The 14930-nt window shown below is 57.4% G+C and overlaps 1 protein-coding gene across 3 annotated transcripts in view; it reads right to left on the bottom strand.

Annotated features, from left to right (window-relative positions):
• Positions 1-1570: 1570 nt before the first annotated feature.
• The window catches only part of FOXP4 (forkhead box P4), a 54710-nt gene continuing 41350 nt past the window's right edge, over positions 1571-14930 (bottom strand). For 2 of the 3 annotated variants that reach the window (XM_025383810.1, XM_025383811.1), the window contains exons 7-17: positions 14621-14834; positions 14232-14336; positions 13402-13489; positions 12285-12368; positions 11970-12177; positions 11794-11870; positions 10809-10910; positions 7224-7345; positions 4956-5022; positions 4251-4420; positions 1571-3414 (exon numbers count right to left, since the gene is read on the bottom strand). In XM_025383810.1, coding sequence (XP_025239595.1) covers positions 3267-3414; positions 4251-4420; positions 4956-5022; positions 7224-7345; positions 10809-10910; positions 11794-11870; positions 11970-12177; positions 12285-12368; positions 13402-13489; positions 14232-14336; positions 14621-14834 — 1385 coding nt within the window. In that variant the 3' untranslated portion in view covers positions 1571-3266. The remainder of the gene's footprint in view (positions 3415-4250; positions 4421-4955; positions 5023-7223; positions 7346-10808; positions 10911-11793; positions 11871-11969; positions 12178-12284; positions 12369-13401; positions 13490-14231; positions 14337-14620; positions 14835-14930) is intronic. The other variant, XM_025383812.1, reaches the window with a different exon arrangement.

Raw genomic sequence — 14930 nt, 5'->3', positions numbered from 1 at the left:
CAGCTAGGTTTACCCTACAAGGCCCTGGCAGCCTCCATGGAGGGTTGGGAGGGACAGATTACAATACACATCAGTGCTACTTCTTTAAATAGTGTCTGGTGGGGAAATCCTGGGACCAAGCCGAGCTCCCCAGCCCCTCTCGAGGTACCACAGGGGACAGGGAATCCACCTGAGGCTCTACACAAGCGTCCGGAGGATTAGGCCTGTGGAGTGGATCAAGGTGAGACAAGAGAACGCGGGGCGAGTGAGCGACAGACAGAAATAGATGGAGGAAAAGGACAGAAGACAGGCCTGAGAGTAGACAGAGGTCAGCAAACACACCCTGCAGGTCCTCCTCCCGACATTTAGCTGGAGAGTTCCAGCAGTTTGATTTGTGGGAAGGGTGATTGACTCCAGTTCAGCTTTCTCAACACCCTCCCCTCCCCGATCCCCAAATACACTCTTTCTTGGGCCTTGTCCCTAGGGACAGGCCTGGGGCTCCTTTCTGCCCTCAAGGAGGGAGTGTCCAGAAGGTGGCATTAGACCAATGAGGGCCGGGCGCGGCGGCTCATGCCTGTAATCCCAGCACTTTGGGAGGCCAACGCTGGCGGATCACCTGAGATTGGGAGTTCGAGATCAGCCTGACCAACATGGAGAAACCCCATCTCTACTAAAAATACAAAAAAACTAGCCCGGCGTGGTGGTGCATGCCTGTAATCCCAGCTACTTGGGAGGCTGAGGCAGGAGAATCACCTGAACCGAGGCAGCAAAGGTTGCAGTGAGCCGAGATCGCATCATTGTACTCCAGCCTGGGCAACAAGAGCGAAACTCCATCTTAAAAAAAATAAAAAATAAAAAAGACCAATGAGACGGCCGAGGCCCTGCGGATGTGCAGAGTGGTCTGAGGTGGCGGGAGGGGCTCTGTGTTAAGGAGGGGTAGCAGGTGGGGAACCAGAACTTAACATGGGATGAGGGGCGCAGGCTGGTGTGCTGGGGCTGGGGGAGGTGTCAGGGCCCATCTTTGGCTTAACAGCTTGGCCCTTGGCCTCTTTCTTTCCGGTCTATCCAGGGTCCCCTTTGTATAGGTTGCCTGATCCCATTTCCGCCATGAGCCCTCTATGACTATGATGACTGTGGTCACCGCAGTGTGCCACGTGTGTGTGCATGCACACTAATGGTCCTGCTTCAGGGTGCCACTGCCACACCTGGGCACGACTACACACACACACCTATCCAGGCAGCCCCCTCAAAGACGTGGACAATGGGCCCGGAAGGACACCTGGGCATGGGGGTGGACGGCTCCAGAGCTGGTGACACAGGTAAAGGAATCCTGCGGCAGTGGTCCTCTCCATCCCTGCAGCAATTCAGCTGCCTTGCTTCAACACTCGGGCAAGAACTTGGATTTCAAACTAGTGAAATAACTAGGGCAAAGGATTGGGACTCCCCCGTATGGCTACTCATTCCGTTCACTCACTGAAACCATCACCACAGCGACCCTCACGCTGCTGCTGCTCTGCCCAGGCTCCCCCAGCAGAGCGATCTTTCAGCTTTAATGTTCCTCCCCTCCCGCATCTTGGCGACACACACAGGGCCCGGTGAATAGAGGACGTTTAATATTTCTGTGCTGGTCAAACGGAACACAGGTGGGGAATACATGGGGAGGGGGCAGAGGGCCCCCTGCCTCTCAGGAGGGGTGGCTTGTGAGGGGTGTATGTGGGGGATTCTTGGGAAATATCCAAGGAGTCTTCTCAGTAAAGGGGCCAGGCCAGGGGTGTTATGAGCATCCGACACGCCCAGTCCTTGGCCTTGAGTTGGGGTCCCCCATAGGGGGTCTGTGGAGAGTCTCACTTTTTTCCAGCTCTTTTGCTGGAATCCACACTCCCAGCACAACGAGTGACTTGGTCCTAGAGAGGGGTCTGGAGAGCCCCCAGGAAGCAGCCCAGGGTCGGGGAGGAGGGCTCCCGTGCCCACTCCCGAGAGGGTGAGAACCCGCTTCCTCCCCTCCTTTCTCCTTCCCCCAGGCTGGGCAGGAGCAGAGGGGAGGGGAGCAGGGCCCTGCTTCCACTGAGCCCCAGGGTCCTCAGGGTGGATGGAGGAGGGGTGGAGAGAGAGGGTCTTGGCCACCAACAGACACTGTAAACTTTGGTTTAAAACAATAACTTAAGTGGAGGGAGGGCTTCCAGCCTGGGGCCGAGGTGGGAGACTGGGAGGGCAGGTGCTGGGGAGGCGACAAAGGAAAAAGCCAACAAAAAGTTTTGGTTTTTGCTTCCGGCATAAGAAAGGTCTTTGGTCATCCGTTTAACTGGGGCAGGTGGAGGGGCAGGGGTGGGAGGCGGGCAGGGCAGGGGAGCTGAGGGCGACTGCAGAGGAAGGGGAGCTGAGGGAGGGTGAGAGGACTGCAGAGAGGCCTGCAGGCTGGATGTGGGTGTGGAGCCGGGGTCCAGCCTGGCCTTCTCCTGGGCTCCCGGCCCAGGCCCCGCCTCTGGCCTCAGGGGGAGCTTGGCTCCACCTGCAGAAGCACACCTGGCACAGACCTCTGTGGGTGAGGCGGTACCAGGCCTCTTCCTATGGGGGTGGCTGGAGGAGCCCCCAGCAAACAGGTGTGGGGGTGGGGGAGGAGGCCTGGCTCAGCCGGGTTCTGTCTCAGGTTGGGGGCGGGGCTGGAGCCAGGTGGGCCTGCTCGCATGGACCCCCACAGGGCACACACAGTCCCACCCCAGCAGCAGAGGGGGCTGCTTCTTCTGGGGATGGTCTGGAACTTCAGTTCCTCCACCCAGGCCACGGCAGGGTGGGAGCTGGGGGTGGAGAGTTCTTTCTTCACAGTACGGAAAAGGCGGCGGAAGGGAGCACGAGTTAGGAGAGTGGGGGCCTCTGGCCAGAAAACACGGCCAGAGCCAGGTGCCAGGGGGCCCTGGGTTTGACAGGGGTGGCTAAGCCCCGCCTGCGGGTCTCCATGGTGCTGAGGGGCCCTGTGGGGAGAGCTGGTGGGGGAGGAGGGCCCTGCTGCTGCTGGTGGTTGGGGGGAGGCGGTTTCAGATGTGGGGAGGGTCTGAGGAGGGGTCTGAACCCTCCGTGTCCTCTGCTGGTCCCAGACCAGGGGCTGTGTCCCTGGGGGTGGGGACCGTCCCTGCCCCCATGTGTTTTTGTCAGGTCACTGGCCCGGGCCTCCCCCATCTGAGTCCTGGACTTGCCTTGAGGCTCGGGAGGGGCTGTGGAGTGAGGGGAGATGGGGCCTGGATTCTGGAAGGGAGGGGTCTCACCCCAGCCCTGTCGGTCCCTACAGGCCCTTAGGACAGTTCTTCTCCTGGCAGCTCCTCCTCCAGGTCTCTGTCTTCTGGAGGCCCCGAGGCGCTGGGGTTAGGGGTACCCAGGGGAGGCCCGGGCTGCCTGTCTTCCTCCGCCTCTGCTGGCTCCTCCTTCACCTGCACCTGGTGGCTGAGGCAAAAGTATGGCATGGGCACCCGGTGGCTGTCCTCTGATCCCCTCTGCCCCCTGCCCCCCAAACGCACCCACAACTCTGGAGCACAGTGGGGTGCTGACAGCCCCCTCCCTAGGATCGCATCAGCCCTGAGGGCTGATCTCCCCTAGGGCTCTCTTCAAAGAAAAGCTGGTGCTGGGGCAGAGACTGCTCTGGGTTGGGGAGGAGAGAAGAGGGGAGCAGAGGGGAGATGAGCGAACGGAGGAAGGAGAAGAGAGAGAGGAGATGCCAGGTGAGGTGGCTCACACATGTAATCCCAGCATTTTGGGAGGGCGAGGCTGGTGGATCACCTGAAATCAGGAGTTCGACACCAGCATGGCCAGCATGGTGAAACCCCATCTCTACTAAATACGAAAAAATCAGTCGGGCATGATGGTGCATGCCTGTAATCCCAGCTACTTGGGAGGCTGAGGCAGGAGAATCACTTGAACCCAGGAGGCAGAGATTGCAGTGAGCCAAGATCTTGCCATTGCACTACAGCCTGGGTGACAGAGCGAGACTCCATCTTAAAAAAAAAAAGAGAGAGAGAGAAGAGAGGAGGAGGAAAAATAAGAAAGGGAGAAAAGAGGGGGAAGAGAACGTGGGGAGGTGGGGAGAGCGGGTAAGAAGAACAGGCAGGTGGGACATGGAAGGGCTGAGAGGGCTGATGAGGGAAGGAAGAGAGAAGCCACTTGTTCTGGGGAGAGGCGTGCTGGGGGTGGGATGGGGAACCTCACCCAGAGTGGGGGATGACGCCTCCTCCCTGGTGCTTGAGGGGCACTGGGGTGGGTGGGGGTCCGTGCTGTGTGCTCACCTGTACTGGGGTGGGGAGAGGCGAGGAGGGCTGCTGCTGCCGTTGCTGGGCAGCGGCTCCACGGGGGCACCCACGTCATCGTGGCTGAGGGGCAGGAGGCTGCTGGCGGAGCCAGGGTTCAGCATGCCAGGGCTGTTGAGGAGGGGGAAGCTGCTCTCGGCCAGGGCGGCCTGGAGGGGCACAGGGTTGGGCCTTGTCAATGGCTCCACAGGATGGGGCACACTCAGTTAGGTGCTGTGCCTTCCCCATCTGCTAGAGAGCCGCCTGCGTGTCTGCTACTGGCCCCCTGGGCGGGCAGGTCTGGGCAACCCCAAGCCCCAACTCAGCCTTTGAATGTAGCACCCTTCCCCCATGGCTGGAACTCTGACCCCCGACGTCCTATCTCCCAGCTTTCCTGGAACCTGGGCCTGGCTTATCCCCTCTCCCAGGGGACAGAGAATCCCCAGACTGACAAACCAGGAAAGGGGATGCTATGGGTATGCCATCCTCCCAGCTGCCCGCCTTGTCTGAACCCAGCCTTGAAAGCAGAGGTGGAGGCTGGCCCCAAGTTGGGGTGGGGCAGAGAGGTGGGGTCTTGGAGAGTTTGGGTCTTCACCCTCTTTCCCTCCTCTGGCGAGTCCTCTGCAGGGGAGGATGAGCGTCTCTTGTATAAGAAAGCAAGGGGGCGGGAGGTAGAGGTGAGTGGGTGGGCTCTGGGCCGGTCACCTGGTAGCTGGCATTAAGTGCTCCATAGCTGAGGCCCGAGATCATGTTCTTCACCAGGGTGGGGCTCCTGGAGGACAGAGAAGGCCATCTTTGGCTCACTCATTCACTTAGCTCTTCATGCGCATCTCTTTACTCTTACTAAGTTAAGGCCTGTGCTGGGAATGGGTCCCATTCCCTATTCCGGGAGGCCAGTGCGGATCAGCCACTGTCTTGGAGCTGTGTGTGTGCTTGGTCTGATTTGGTCCTCACACTGAACTGGCCCTGCAGGAGCAGCCCCTTCACAGGTGGGTGCAGGGGGCTTGGTTCAGGGACCTGTCCAGGTCTCGGAGCTGGGAAGTGGGAACTGGCATCCCCGCAATGTCTGCCTTCACAGCATGCTGCCCCCCACCCGTTTTCTCTCTCCGGTCTAGATTTTCCAGTGTTTGGCAAGGTCCGATCGATAGCCTCAGTAGTTACACACCTAGTCTGCCCACACTGTCTTGCCATCCTAGATTCTGGGACATGTCAGACATATGCTCAGCCTGTCCCCACATGCTCCATACAGAAGGCTTCTCTGCACAGGAAGGTGTTTGGGAGTTGGGACAGGAGAAGCAGTGGCTGAGGGCTGTCCCTCTTCCAGTGATGATACCATCACAGAGCTCTCACAGGGCCTAAGGAAGCGGCCAAAGGTCACCACACTGGTGAAAGCAAAGGTGCAAGCACAGCCAGGTCTTCTGATGTAAGTCAGTGATGAGACATGCCAATACCCAGCCTGGAGACTGGCCCCGGGCATTCACCAGGGCATGGCTTCCCTCCATTCTCCACGCTCCCACACTGCCTGGGGTGCAAAGGCTCCTGCCTGGAGAGCAGGCATCTTTGAGGGGAGCAGACACCCCACACCTCAGAGACATCCATCTAACTTGCTCTCCTCTCCTTACCCAACAGCTTTGGCCCAAGGGGCACAGCAAGCAGGTGGCTGGGGTGGGGGTGTTTGGGGTGGGGAGAAGGCCACTGCTGCTACGTGGAAGCCAAAAAGGGAGGTCCTGACCCTGTCCCAGGCTCCTCAGTTTCCGTTTAAACTGCCAGGTGGAGGCCAGGTGCCATAGCTCATGCCTGTAATCCCAGCATTTTGGGAGGCCGATGCGGGCAGATCACCTGAGGTCAGGAGTTCAAGATCAGCCTGGTCAACATGGTGAAACCCCGTCTCTACCAAAAATACAAAAATTAGCTGGGTGTGCTGGTGCACGCCTGTAATTCCAGCTTCTTGGGAGGCCGAAGCAGGAGAATCGCTTGAACCCAGGAGGTGGAGATTACAGTGAGCTGAAATCGTGCCACTGCACTTCACCCTGGGCAACAGAGCAAGACTCCCTCTCAAAAAAATACTAGGCCAGGTGCGCTGGTGCACACCTGTAATCCTAGCACTTTGGGAGGCCAAGGCAGGTGGATCACCTGAGGTTGGGAATTCGAGACCAGCCTGACCAACGTGGTGAAACCACATTTCTACTAAACACAAAAAAAATTAGCCAGGCATGGTGGTGGACACCTGTAATCCCAGCTACTCGAAAGGCTGGGGCAGGAGAATCACTTGAACCCGGGAGGTGGAAGTTCTAGTGAGCTGAGATCGCTCCACTGCGCTCTACCCTGGGCAACAAGAGTGAAACTCCTTCTCAAAAATAAATAAATAAATAAAGTAAAATAACAAAATTAAAAAATAATAAATAAATAAATAAATTGCCAGGTGGTGAAGCCGAGCACAAAAGACTAGGAGGGCAGAGACCTGGTCCTGGAACCAGCTCTGCCACAAATCTGCTCTGGGGCCTCCTGCCAGCCCCTTGCCCTCACTGGCCCTCCTCTGCCGTAAGATGAATTGGTGGGGTCCCAGGACCTCAGAGGTCTAGTCATCCTGATAAGCTGAGAAAGCGGGTGTCCTGGGGGTGGCAGCCCCTCACCCATGGCCCGTTGGCCAGCATCTGCCTATGTGTCAGCTCTAGCCAGGGCTACTTGGGGCCCCTGTCTCTCTTTGCTACCAGGCCTCCCGCTTGGCCCCTTCCCTCAGTCAGAGCGAGGACAGAAGAGGACATAAATGTCTGCCTTCTGATTATCCATCACGTCCAGATTCCAGTCCCCTGTCCCCAAGCACTAGTCTCCTCTGCTCCTTTCTCCCCACACCCCTTCCCCCAGCCAGGAAGGATCTGGTGCACATGGGTACCCTGGAGAGGCAGGGGGTGGGGGTGAGCTGGCTTCTACCCCCTGGGCAGGTACACCCCACCCAGCTCTGGATGCACGTACCCTGTCATCTTTGGCGGTCTCCGCTTCTGATACTCCCGCTCGTCCACAGTCCACACGGCACCTTTGACGTTCTCCACGCGGACGAAGCACTTGTGCAGGCTGAGGTTGTGGCGCACGGCATTCTGTGGGTGCAGTGAAGAGGAGCTCAGAGGCGGTTTGCTTGGCCAAGCACAAACAGGACAGTCCTCATCCCATCCCACGTCCCATGCAGCAGTGACCCACCTTCCCCAGCTCAGGGATGAGCAGGGGATGGGCGTGGGCTGGAAGGAGACCCAACCAAACGGAGGGCGGGCCCCTACCCTTTCCATAGAGCCAGGGCCTCCCAGCCTCTTCACCATGGATGACCCATTTTATTAGCTGCCTCCTCTCTCCCTGCCGCATCTTGGAAAGTTCTGTCTACTAACTAAATGCCATCTAGTTAGTAATAATCTGTTTCATCATCTTTATTAATCAAAGACACATGTAATTGTTACTCAGGGCTTTGGATCAACAGCAGATCACATTCGGGCCCCAGCATCTCTGCAAGCCCAGGATGCTTTATCTCAGGTGCATGCAGAATTTCCACTAAGCTTTTAAAAGTTTGGGAAGGAACTCACAAACCCTCACTGCCACCTCCACTGACCCACAGGAGCCTGGGAGCCATGCTTTGAGCTGTGGCTCAGAACAGGCAGCTCATATTTTGAGAGCATAAGGTATACAGTAGAGGCCTCATACATACTTGTTGAAATAGGGAAAGAGGAGAGTGTGGGTTGACAGCTGAGAGGCAGAAAGTGGAGAGAAAGAAGATAAGTCACCTTGTCCATCCCACCTCCTCCTGGAAGGATAACTTCAAGAATTGAGGTCATCTGGTTTGTAGGACGCTTGGGTGAGGGCGGGGTGCTTGGCCCAATTCCCCCCTTCATCACCATGGGAGCCCGGACTAGGGCCCTAGTCTGCCCCGCCTCATCGTGTCCCTCAGTCCTGTCCCTGCACCCTCCTCTCTCATCAGCACTGCCCCCATCGACAGCTCCCAGTTATCACCATCCCTGCCTGCATCCCTGTCCCTGTTACCTGTCCTCCCTTAGCCTCCCCCGCCTCGTCCCCATCCTTGTCTCCTCTTTACATTTCTAAACGGGGAAGAAAGTGGGTAGGGCAGGCAGCCCGTGCCCCTGGAGATCCCCTCTCCCTCTCTCCCTTCCAACTCTTGCCACTTGCAACTGGCCCGATTTCATTACCAATTTTAATTTGCCTCTAATTAAATCCTGTGTATTTTTCCGACTCGCTTGCTAATCCACGAGGGAGGCGGGTGGCTGGAGTGGAATCTCTCGGAGCGATAATTACAAAGGGCCTAATCACGCCGGGGCTCCTGCCTCGGAATAAATTTGCCCGCATTACGGGGCTCCGATCCTCCGCTTTGCAAATGAGAATGACCCCAATTTCCGAGGATGGCCTCACCGGGGCTTTTTTCCCTCATTTCGAAGCCTGATTCGTGATGAGAGACTAATTCGTTACGCTGAAACATTAACGGCAATTTAAGGGGTCTGGCGGGGGCTGCGTAAACAAAAGGACGGGCCCACAACACGGGCCTTGGGAGGGGATGGACACAGGGAGGGCCAGCAAGGACCATCAGCTTGGCAGATGGCAGCTCTGTCCCTGGATGAACAGCAGCTGGCTGGGCCCACACCATGCCGGCTCCTAACCCTTCTGCCCTGGTCTGAGGTGGAAAGTATCTCAGGGTGGGAGCCAGCAAAGGTGAAGAAGGGAAAGAAGGAAGCACACATAATGTGGGAGAGGAGGAGAGATGACCTGAGGGGCTGAGAAATGAGTGGAAAGTAGAGGTAGAAGGGAAGCAGAGTTGGGTGTAGATGGCGTATTTCCAAAGTAACATGAATGAATTTGGTTGAAAAAAACCAGAAGGTCAAAGTGGACCTCAAGTTGGATGGATTCTGTTGTGCCATGAGGAAGGCTCAGGCAGTTTCCTCGGGCAACAAAGGCAGCAGCAGAGCACTGCTAACAGGGAAAGTCACCACCACTTTCCCCAGCCCAGATGCTTCTTACTGGACCCTAGACCAGGTGAGGGGAGATGGGGGTGAAGAACTAGGAAGGAGAAACACACCACAGAGATGTCAAAGGCGGAGTTGGGCAAGGGTGGCAGGGTTAGAATATTGGGGGGTGGCTTCAGGATGGTCACTGAGTGGTTTAAGGAAGTCACCTAATCTGACCTCAAGAGAGAATTAATTGCAGCAGGGCATAACAGGTAAGACAGAAGGAAGGAAGGAAGGAAGGTGGCTTCACTGTACTTTGCCCCCAAAAAGGAGGCTGTCTTATGGAAAGGAAGCTCTATATTGCTACCCCTAAAGGCAAAGGATTAATATGCATTATTCAACATTAGGTAATAATTATAACGATCCCTTACGTTTGTAGGGCTCTATCATTTATAAAAATCTAGTATCTGAACTGACTTGGAGGTTGGAGACTGGACCAGGTGGTCCCAAGCAAGCCCTGCTGGCTCAGAAAGAGGGCAGGAATGTGGTTGGCAGAAAATGACATCACTCACAGCCAATTAGAGCAGCTGTCCCAGCCTCCCAGCTTCTCTCCTAAGCTTTGGGAATTGGGCATGGGGGTATGAAAGTCATGATGCAGTCCCTTCGGCTGCATTTAGCATACTCCCAGGGCAAAGGTAGGCAGGCACTGTGCAGACCCCACCAAGTCCTGGGCGCTGGTGGGGAGGAGGGGCTCAGTGACACTTGTTGAAACCTAGTGGGATTGGGGGAGGTAGCCCGTTTAACTGCAGTTTCTTCAGTGGCCAGCAGGGGGACTCAAGAGCCAGGGATCCAATTAACGTTCTGAGATAGAGTCCTTCCCGGTGTCTAAGCTTCCCTGCAGGGGCCAACACTCTCTCCTCCTTCCCCCAGCCCCGCCCCCCCGACCCCGCCCACTCTCCCAATTTAGATATCGCCTTCCCACCTTGACACACACACACGCACCCCTTTTGGCTATAGAAAAATAAATGGCCTAGTGCCCTAGCATCTCTGTGTCCTATTTTTCTAGGGTCCCCCTCTTGCCTGCTTCTGCTCTCCCAGGAAAACTTATGGCTGAAGGTGTTGAAATGACTAATTGGATGGAGACAATTATCTTCCTGCCAGGGATGGCAGTGCTGGGGAGGGCTGTGAGTGCCGTCAGTGCCCCAGAGTGTGGTCCACGGCTCTTGGTCCATCCATGTGTCTATACCTGCACCTTCCTAGCCCCAGCCCAGGCTTCAGAACATGTACCTTAAGCCAACTTGGGCATCAACAATTCCTAGAGGCCCTACTTCATGGGGCTGGCATCTTTGGGGCCCTTGGGGGTGTGCCCTAGAGAAGGATTGCTTCCCAGAAAGGAGGCAGCACCAGGCTGGAAGGAAGGGATCCCTAAAAGGAGGTTATGGAACAATCCACGGCTCCTGCTGAGGTGGGCATGGGCACGCAGCCCTGGCTGGGCTCTTGGGTGGCTGTTTCTGCAGGACTAATTGTTTAGGGAACTAATTATTAGGCAGCCTTGGTCTCCACGGGATATGGTAAGTCCAAGGGTGACTGGGGCCCAGAAGGTGGAAGGGGCCTGCTTCACCTTCCAGGTGGCAGTGTTTCTGCGGAAATAGGCGAACATCCTGGTGAACCAGTTATAGATCTCATTCAGGGTCAGCTGCCTGTCAGGGGTTTCCAGGATGGCCTGCGGGCAAGGAACAAGCAAAGGGACAGTCAGCCTGGGCCTCGAAGGGTCACACCTCTGGGATCCCTCCCCCAGTTTCTCTCCCTTCTGCCTGGCCCCTAGCTCACCTTGTGAGAAGACCTGCTCAGAAATGTGTGGATAACAAGATGGGTGGTGGCTGGTGGGTCCCCTGAGAGAGACAGGCTGGTTACAGCCCGGCCAAGGATAAAGAGGGCAGGAGCTTCCAAGGGCTATATATTTGTGCAAAAAGGACTGGAGCTGCTTCTGGAGAGGAAATGCCTTTAGTACCCAGCCCTGGACTGAGGGTGAAAGCAGTCAGTCCTGTCTTTCTTGGGATAGACATCCACGAGGTGGAGGCTGTTTGGAATTTATCCTGATTTTGGCAAAAGGCACACTAAGCACTCTGTGTGTGTGTGTGTGTGTGTGTGAGAGAGAGAGAGTGTGTGAGGGTGTACATGCCTGTGTGGGTATCAGGGAGAACATATGTGTCCATGTATGTTCACGCTTGAGTGTGAATACTATGTGAACACCAGTGACATGAAGATCATGGGCTTGAGGGAGGAAAGAGGAAGAAGACAGACGAAGAGCGACTCTAAATCTATCATGGGGTGCTGTGTACATGGAAATCAGCACACAAATGTCAAGGTGGGTGTCAGCAGGAAGAGCAGTGTGTACACCCCCAGAGACACATGACCCTACCCAGCAGGCTGACGGGGCCCAGCCTGCAGGATAGCCCCGCATAGCAGAGAGGGAACATGGCCATGTGAGAGGGAATGGGACAGTTCCATTGGCCCCAGGACCCTCCTGGAGGCAGGGGTGTGGCGGGGGCTGGGGAAGCAGGCTGTGTGCCATTCCCTACCCTCCTCCTACCTGCCCTGCTCACCTGGCGGATGAGGGAGGCGTAGGTGAAGGGGGGCCGGACGTCGGCGTTCTTGTAGAACTCATGATTCTGGGCCAGCTCTGGGGAGACAGGCAGAGGATGAGGCAGCCAGACATGGGCTCAGCTGGGAAAAACAGCCTCACTCTGCTATCACCCTGCAGCCCCCAGCCCACCCTCACCTGAGGAGATGGGGGAGCAGAACTTGTCACTGCTTCTCCGACGGGCTGGGCCTCCACCATGCAGGGAGGCAGAGCCCAGGCCAGGGGGCCGTAGGGGGGTGACAGGGGCTGCGGCCGAGGTCGGGGGATGCACGAGACCATCTGGGAACGAGTCTGCTGCAGAGACGGTCACCTTGGAGAATGAGGAGGAGCCGGGGACCGGGTTCAGCTGTGAGCAACGGGGAGGGTACTGAGACCAGTGCCCGAGGGTGGGGGTCCCAAGGCTCCGGGGTCCGTGGAAGGCTCTGGGGGAGCGGGGAGGGGAGCAGCACTCACTGGCTGGCTGAAGGGCTTGGGTTCCGAGGGCCGCATGTGCAGGTGGGCCATCATGGCCTGCAGCCGCTCGCTCTCCTTGGCGAGCTGTGGAGGGTGGCAAGGCAGGAGGTGAGCAGGAGGCTGAACCCTGGAGGTAGTGTTGTCCCATCCCTCCACCGCCAGGCCCTTCAGAAGGTCACCGGTTCCCACCCCCATTCGTCTCCTTGCCTCAGCATCCCAGCTCCCTCTCTCCCCCGCTCCAGGGAGGCCTCAGCAATGCTCTGCCCCTCAGGGGCTGCCAGGTCCACAAAGCCTCTCCCTTTCTCCCCTGGATGGCAACCATTTGAGCCTTCCCAGTGCGTCCTGGCTGGAGCTTATCCCTGCCTCTACATGTTGGGGGGCTTCTTCCTCCCCACCCACAGGGGGTGGCCACTGTGCCTTGTGCAGTGGCACTTGTGTGTGAGGGCCTCACATACTGAATGCAGATGCAGGAATGGATGAATGGCTCAGACACCCCATTCATAAACTCAATGGGTCTTTCATGACCACCCTCTCACGGCAGGGCTGAGGGTGACGGGCAGGTGCTGGAGGGAGAGGGGTAAGCACAGAGGAGCTGCCCTGAGTAGCTTCCTAGGAACCCTGTGCTGCCCCCCAAGTAGCTGGGAGGCTCCCTTGGGAGAGCCAGGCTTCCTGGGTTCTAATCCCAGCTCTGCCGCTCACAGGCAAGTTACTTGAGCTCTGTGGGCCTGTTTTCTCCGTCTGGAAAATGGGGACAATAATGGTACCCACCACATAAGGTTGTTGAGAGGATTCCTTGAGTTATATAAAGTATTTAGTACAGCACAAAGTAAGTGCTCCATATGTTAGCTGTTAATATTATTTTTGATGTTTCTATGTAGCATGAGTCTCTTCTGGACCTCCCAGCAGAGACGCCCCCAACCTTGGTTTACCCCTCAGAATCCAGCTGTCCTCACCTCACAACCATGGTCATTAGGACCTAGAAAGCATAAGATGGTGGCTTTGACCATAGGACCCTTCCATGAGACCCTCCCAACAGAGCCCACCTAGCAAGTCAGTGCTGTAGGTGGGCGGGGGCTGGAGTCCGCCACGTCCCTCCCCAGCATCTTCCGGGCCACACCTGGATCTCCAGCTGCTGCACCACCTGCATCTGTACCCGGCACTGGGCTGTGCTCCGGTCATCCAAGGCATGCTCTGTGTTGAGGTGTCTTCAAGGGGAAGGGAGGAGAGAAAGTTGCCTCCAGTTTCCCTGCTGCCACCATCCTCCCATCCTATCCTCTAATCCCACCCACGGCCTGAAAAGCAGACAGACCAAGAGATACAAAGAAGAGAGAGGTGGGAAAACGGGGCAATGGAGGAAGGCTTCTCCCTTCTCGTCAGCCTCCTTTGATGTCTTTGCTAAAATCCCAGCTACAGAGAGATCTAATTGCAAATGAACTAATTAAGTAAACCTCTGACGAAGCGTGAAAACAATTTGTTTGACCCTGATGCTGCAAGGGTCTGGGAGACAGTGGAGTTAATCAGTCAGTGACAGAGCCTGGCACGGCTGTGGCAGCTGGCCGCCTGCTGCCAGCCGCCTGTCCACCTCCTGCCCTGCCTGTCTGTGGCCCTCAGCCTGTCACTCGCCATCACTCCCCGGGGCTGAGGCTGGAGAGGAGCTGGGGAGGGTAGGGGGAGGAGAAATGCTTATGTTTGTCCTCTCCTTCTCCTACCCGCATGCTGTGCTGGGGATGGGGTCGGAGAAATGCAGGCCCAGAAATATAGACGGGATAGGGAGTGGGAGATCAGGGAGTCCGTGGGGGGGCAGAGAAAGAACTAGAACCCCCTGGAGTGAGGACAGTAGTAGAGCTAGTGAGGAGGGCCCCAAGAAGGGGCAAGCTAGTGGGCAGGGATGGGGGAGGGGCCCTGTGGGGAAAGGCTGCTGGGGGAGGGGCTAGGGGTGACACCTACTTGATAAACTGGCCCAGGTCTTCGCACAGGGTCTCACAGCCTGGCCACTTGCACTCTCCGTGTCCGTACAGGGGGTGGGAGCCGGGGGTCTCCTCATGGGAAGAGCTGGGAGGACAGCAGGGAGGTGGCCGATCAGGGACCCTGAAGACCCCAGCGGCCCTGTAGTCAGCTGAGCACCAGCTCCCCTGCTGGTGACATTTCTGTCCTTAATACAGGTTTCCTAGTGGCCAAGCACCATCTGTACACCCCAGGAGAGGGAGTGAACCTCTGGTCCCTGGGCTCCACCCCCTCCCTCCCAGTCCCCATCACAGAGTCAGCCCTCGGGGGGTTGGGGGCCAGGTCTACCCCCAGGGAGGGCTTTGGTGCCCCTCCCAGCCTGGGCCCCATACCTGTCTCTCCGAGATGTGAGCACAGTGGGCTGTCCGTTGGGCAGGGTATGGTGGGAGAGGGGGGGTGAGACCTTGGGGGGAGCGGCGAACGAGGTAGCGGTGGCGGCCGTGCCAGTGAGGTCCAGCCCCTCCTGCTTGACGCTGTCCTCGGCAGGCTGCCCGGGGGCACCCTCACCCTTCCACAGCTGGGGCAGGTCTGTTGGGCAAACAGCTGCTGTGGGAGAGACAGGGGAGGCTGGCAGGGCCCCACGAATGCTCGGCTTTCTACCTGGCCCCAAGAGCAGGGGCTGCCAGCTCTTGGGTACAGGCA

The sequence above is a fragment of the Theropithecus gelada genome, chromosome 4, assembly GCF_003255815.1.
Source record: "Theropithecus gelada isolate Dixy chromosome 4, Tgel_1.0, whole genome shotgun sequence".
Taxonomy (NCBI): Eukaryota; Metazoa; Chordata; class Mammalia; order Primates; family Cercopithecidae; genus Theropithecus; species Theropithecus gelada.
This window is presented reverse-complemented; position numbering and strand designations above follow the sequence as displayed.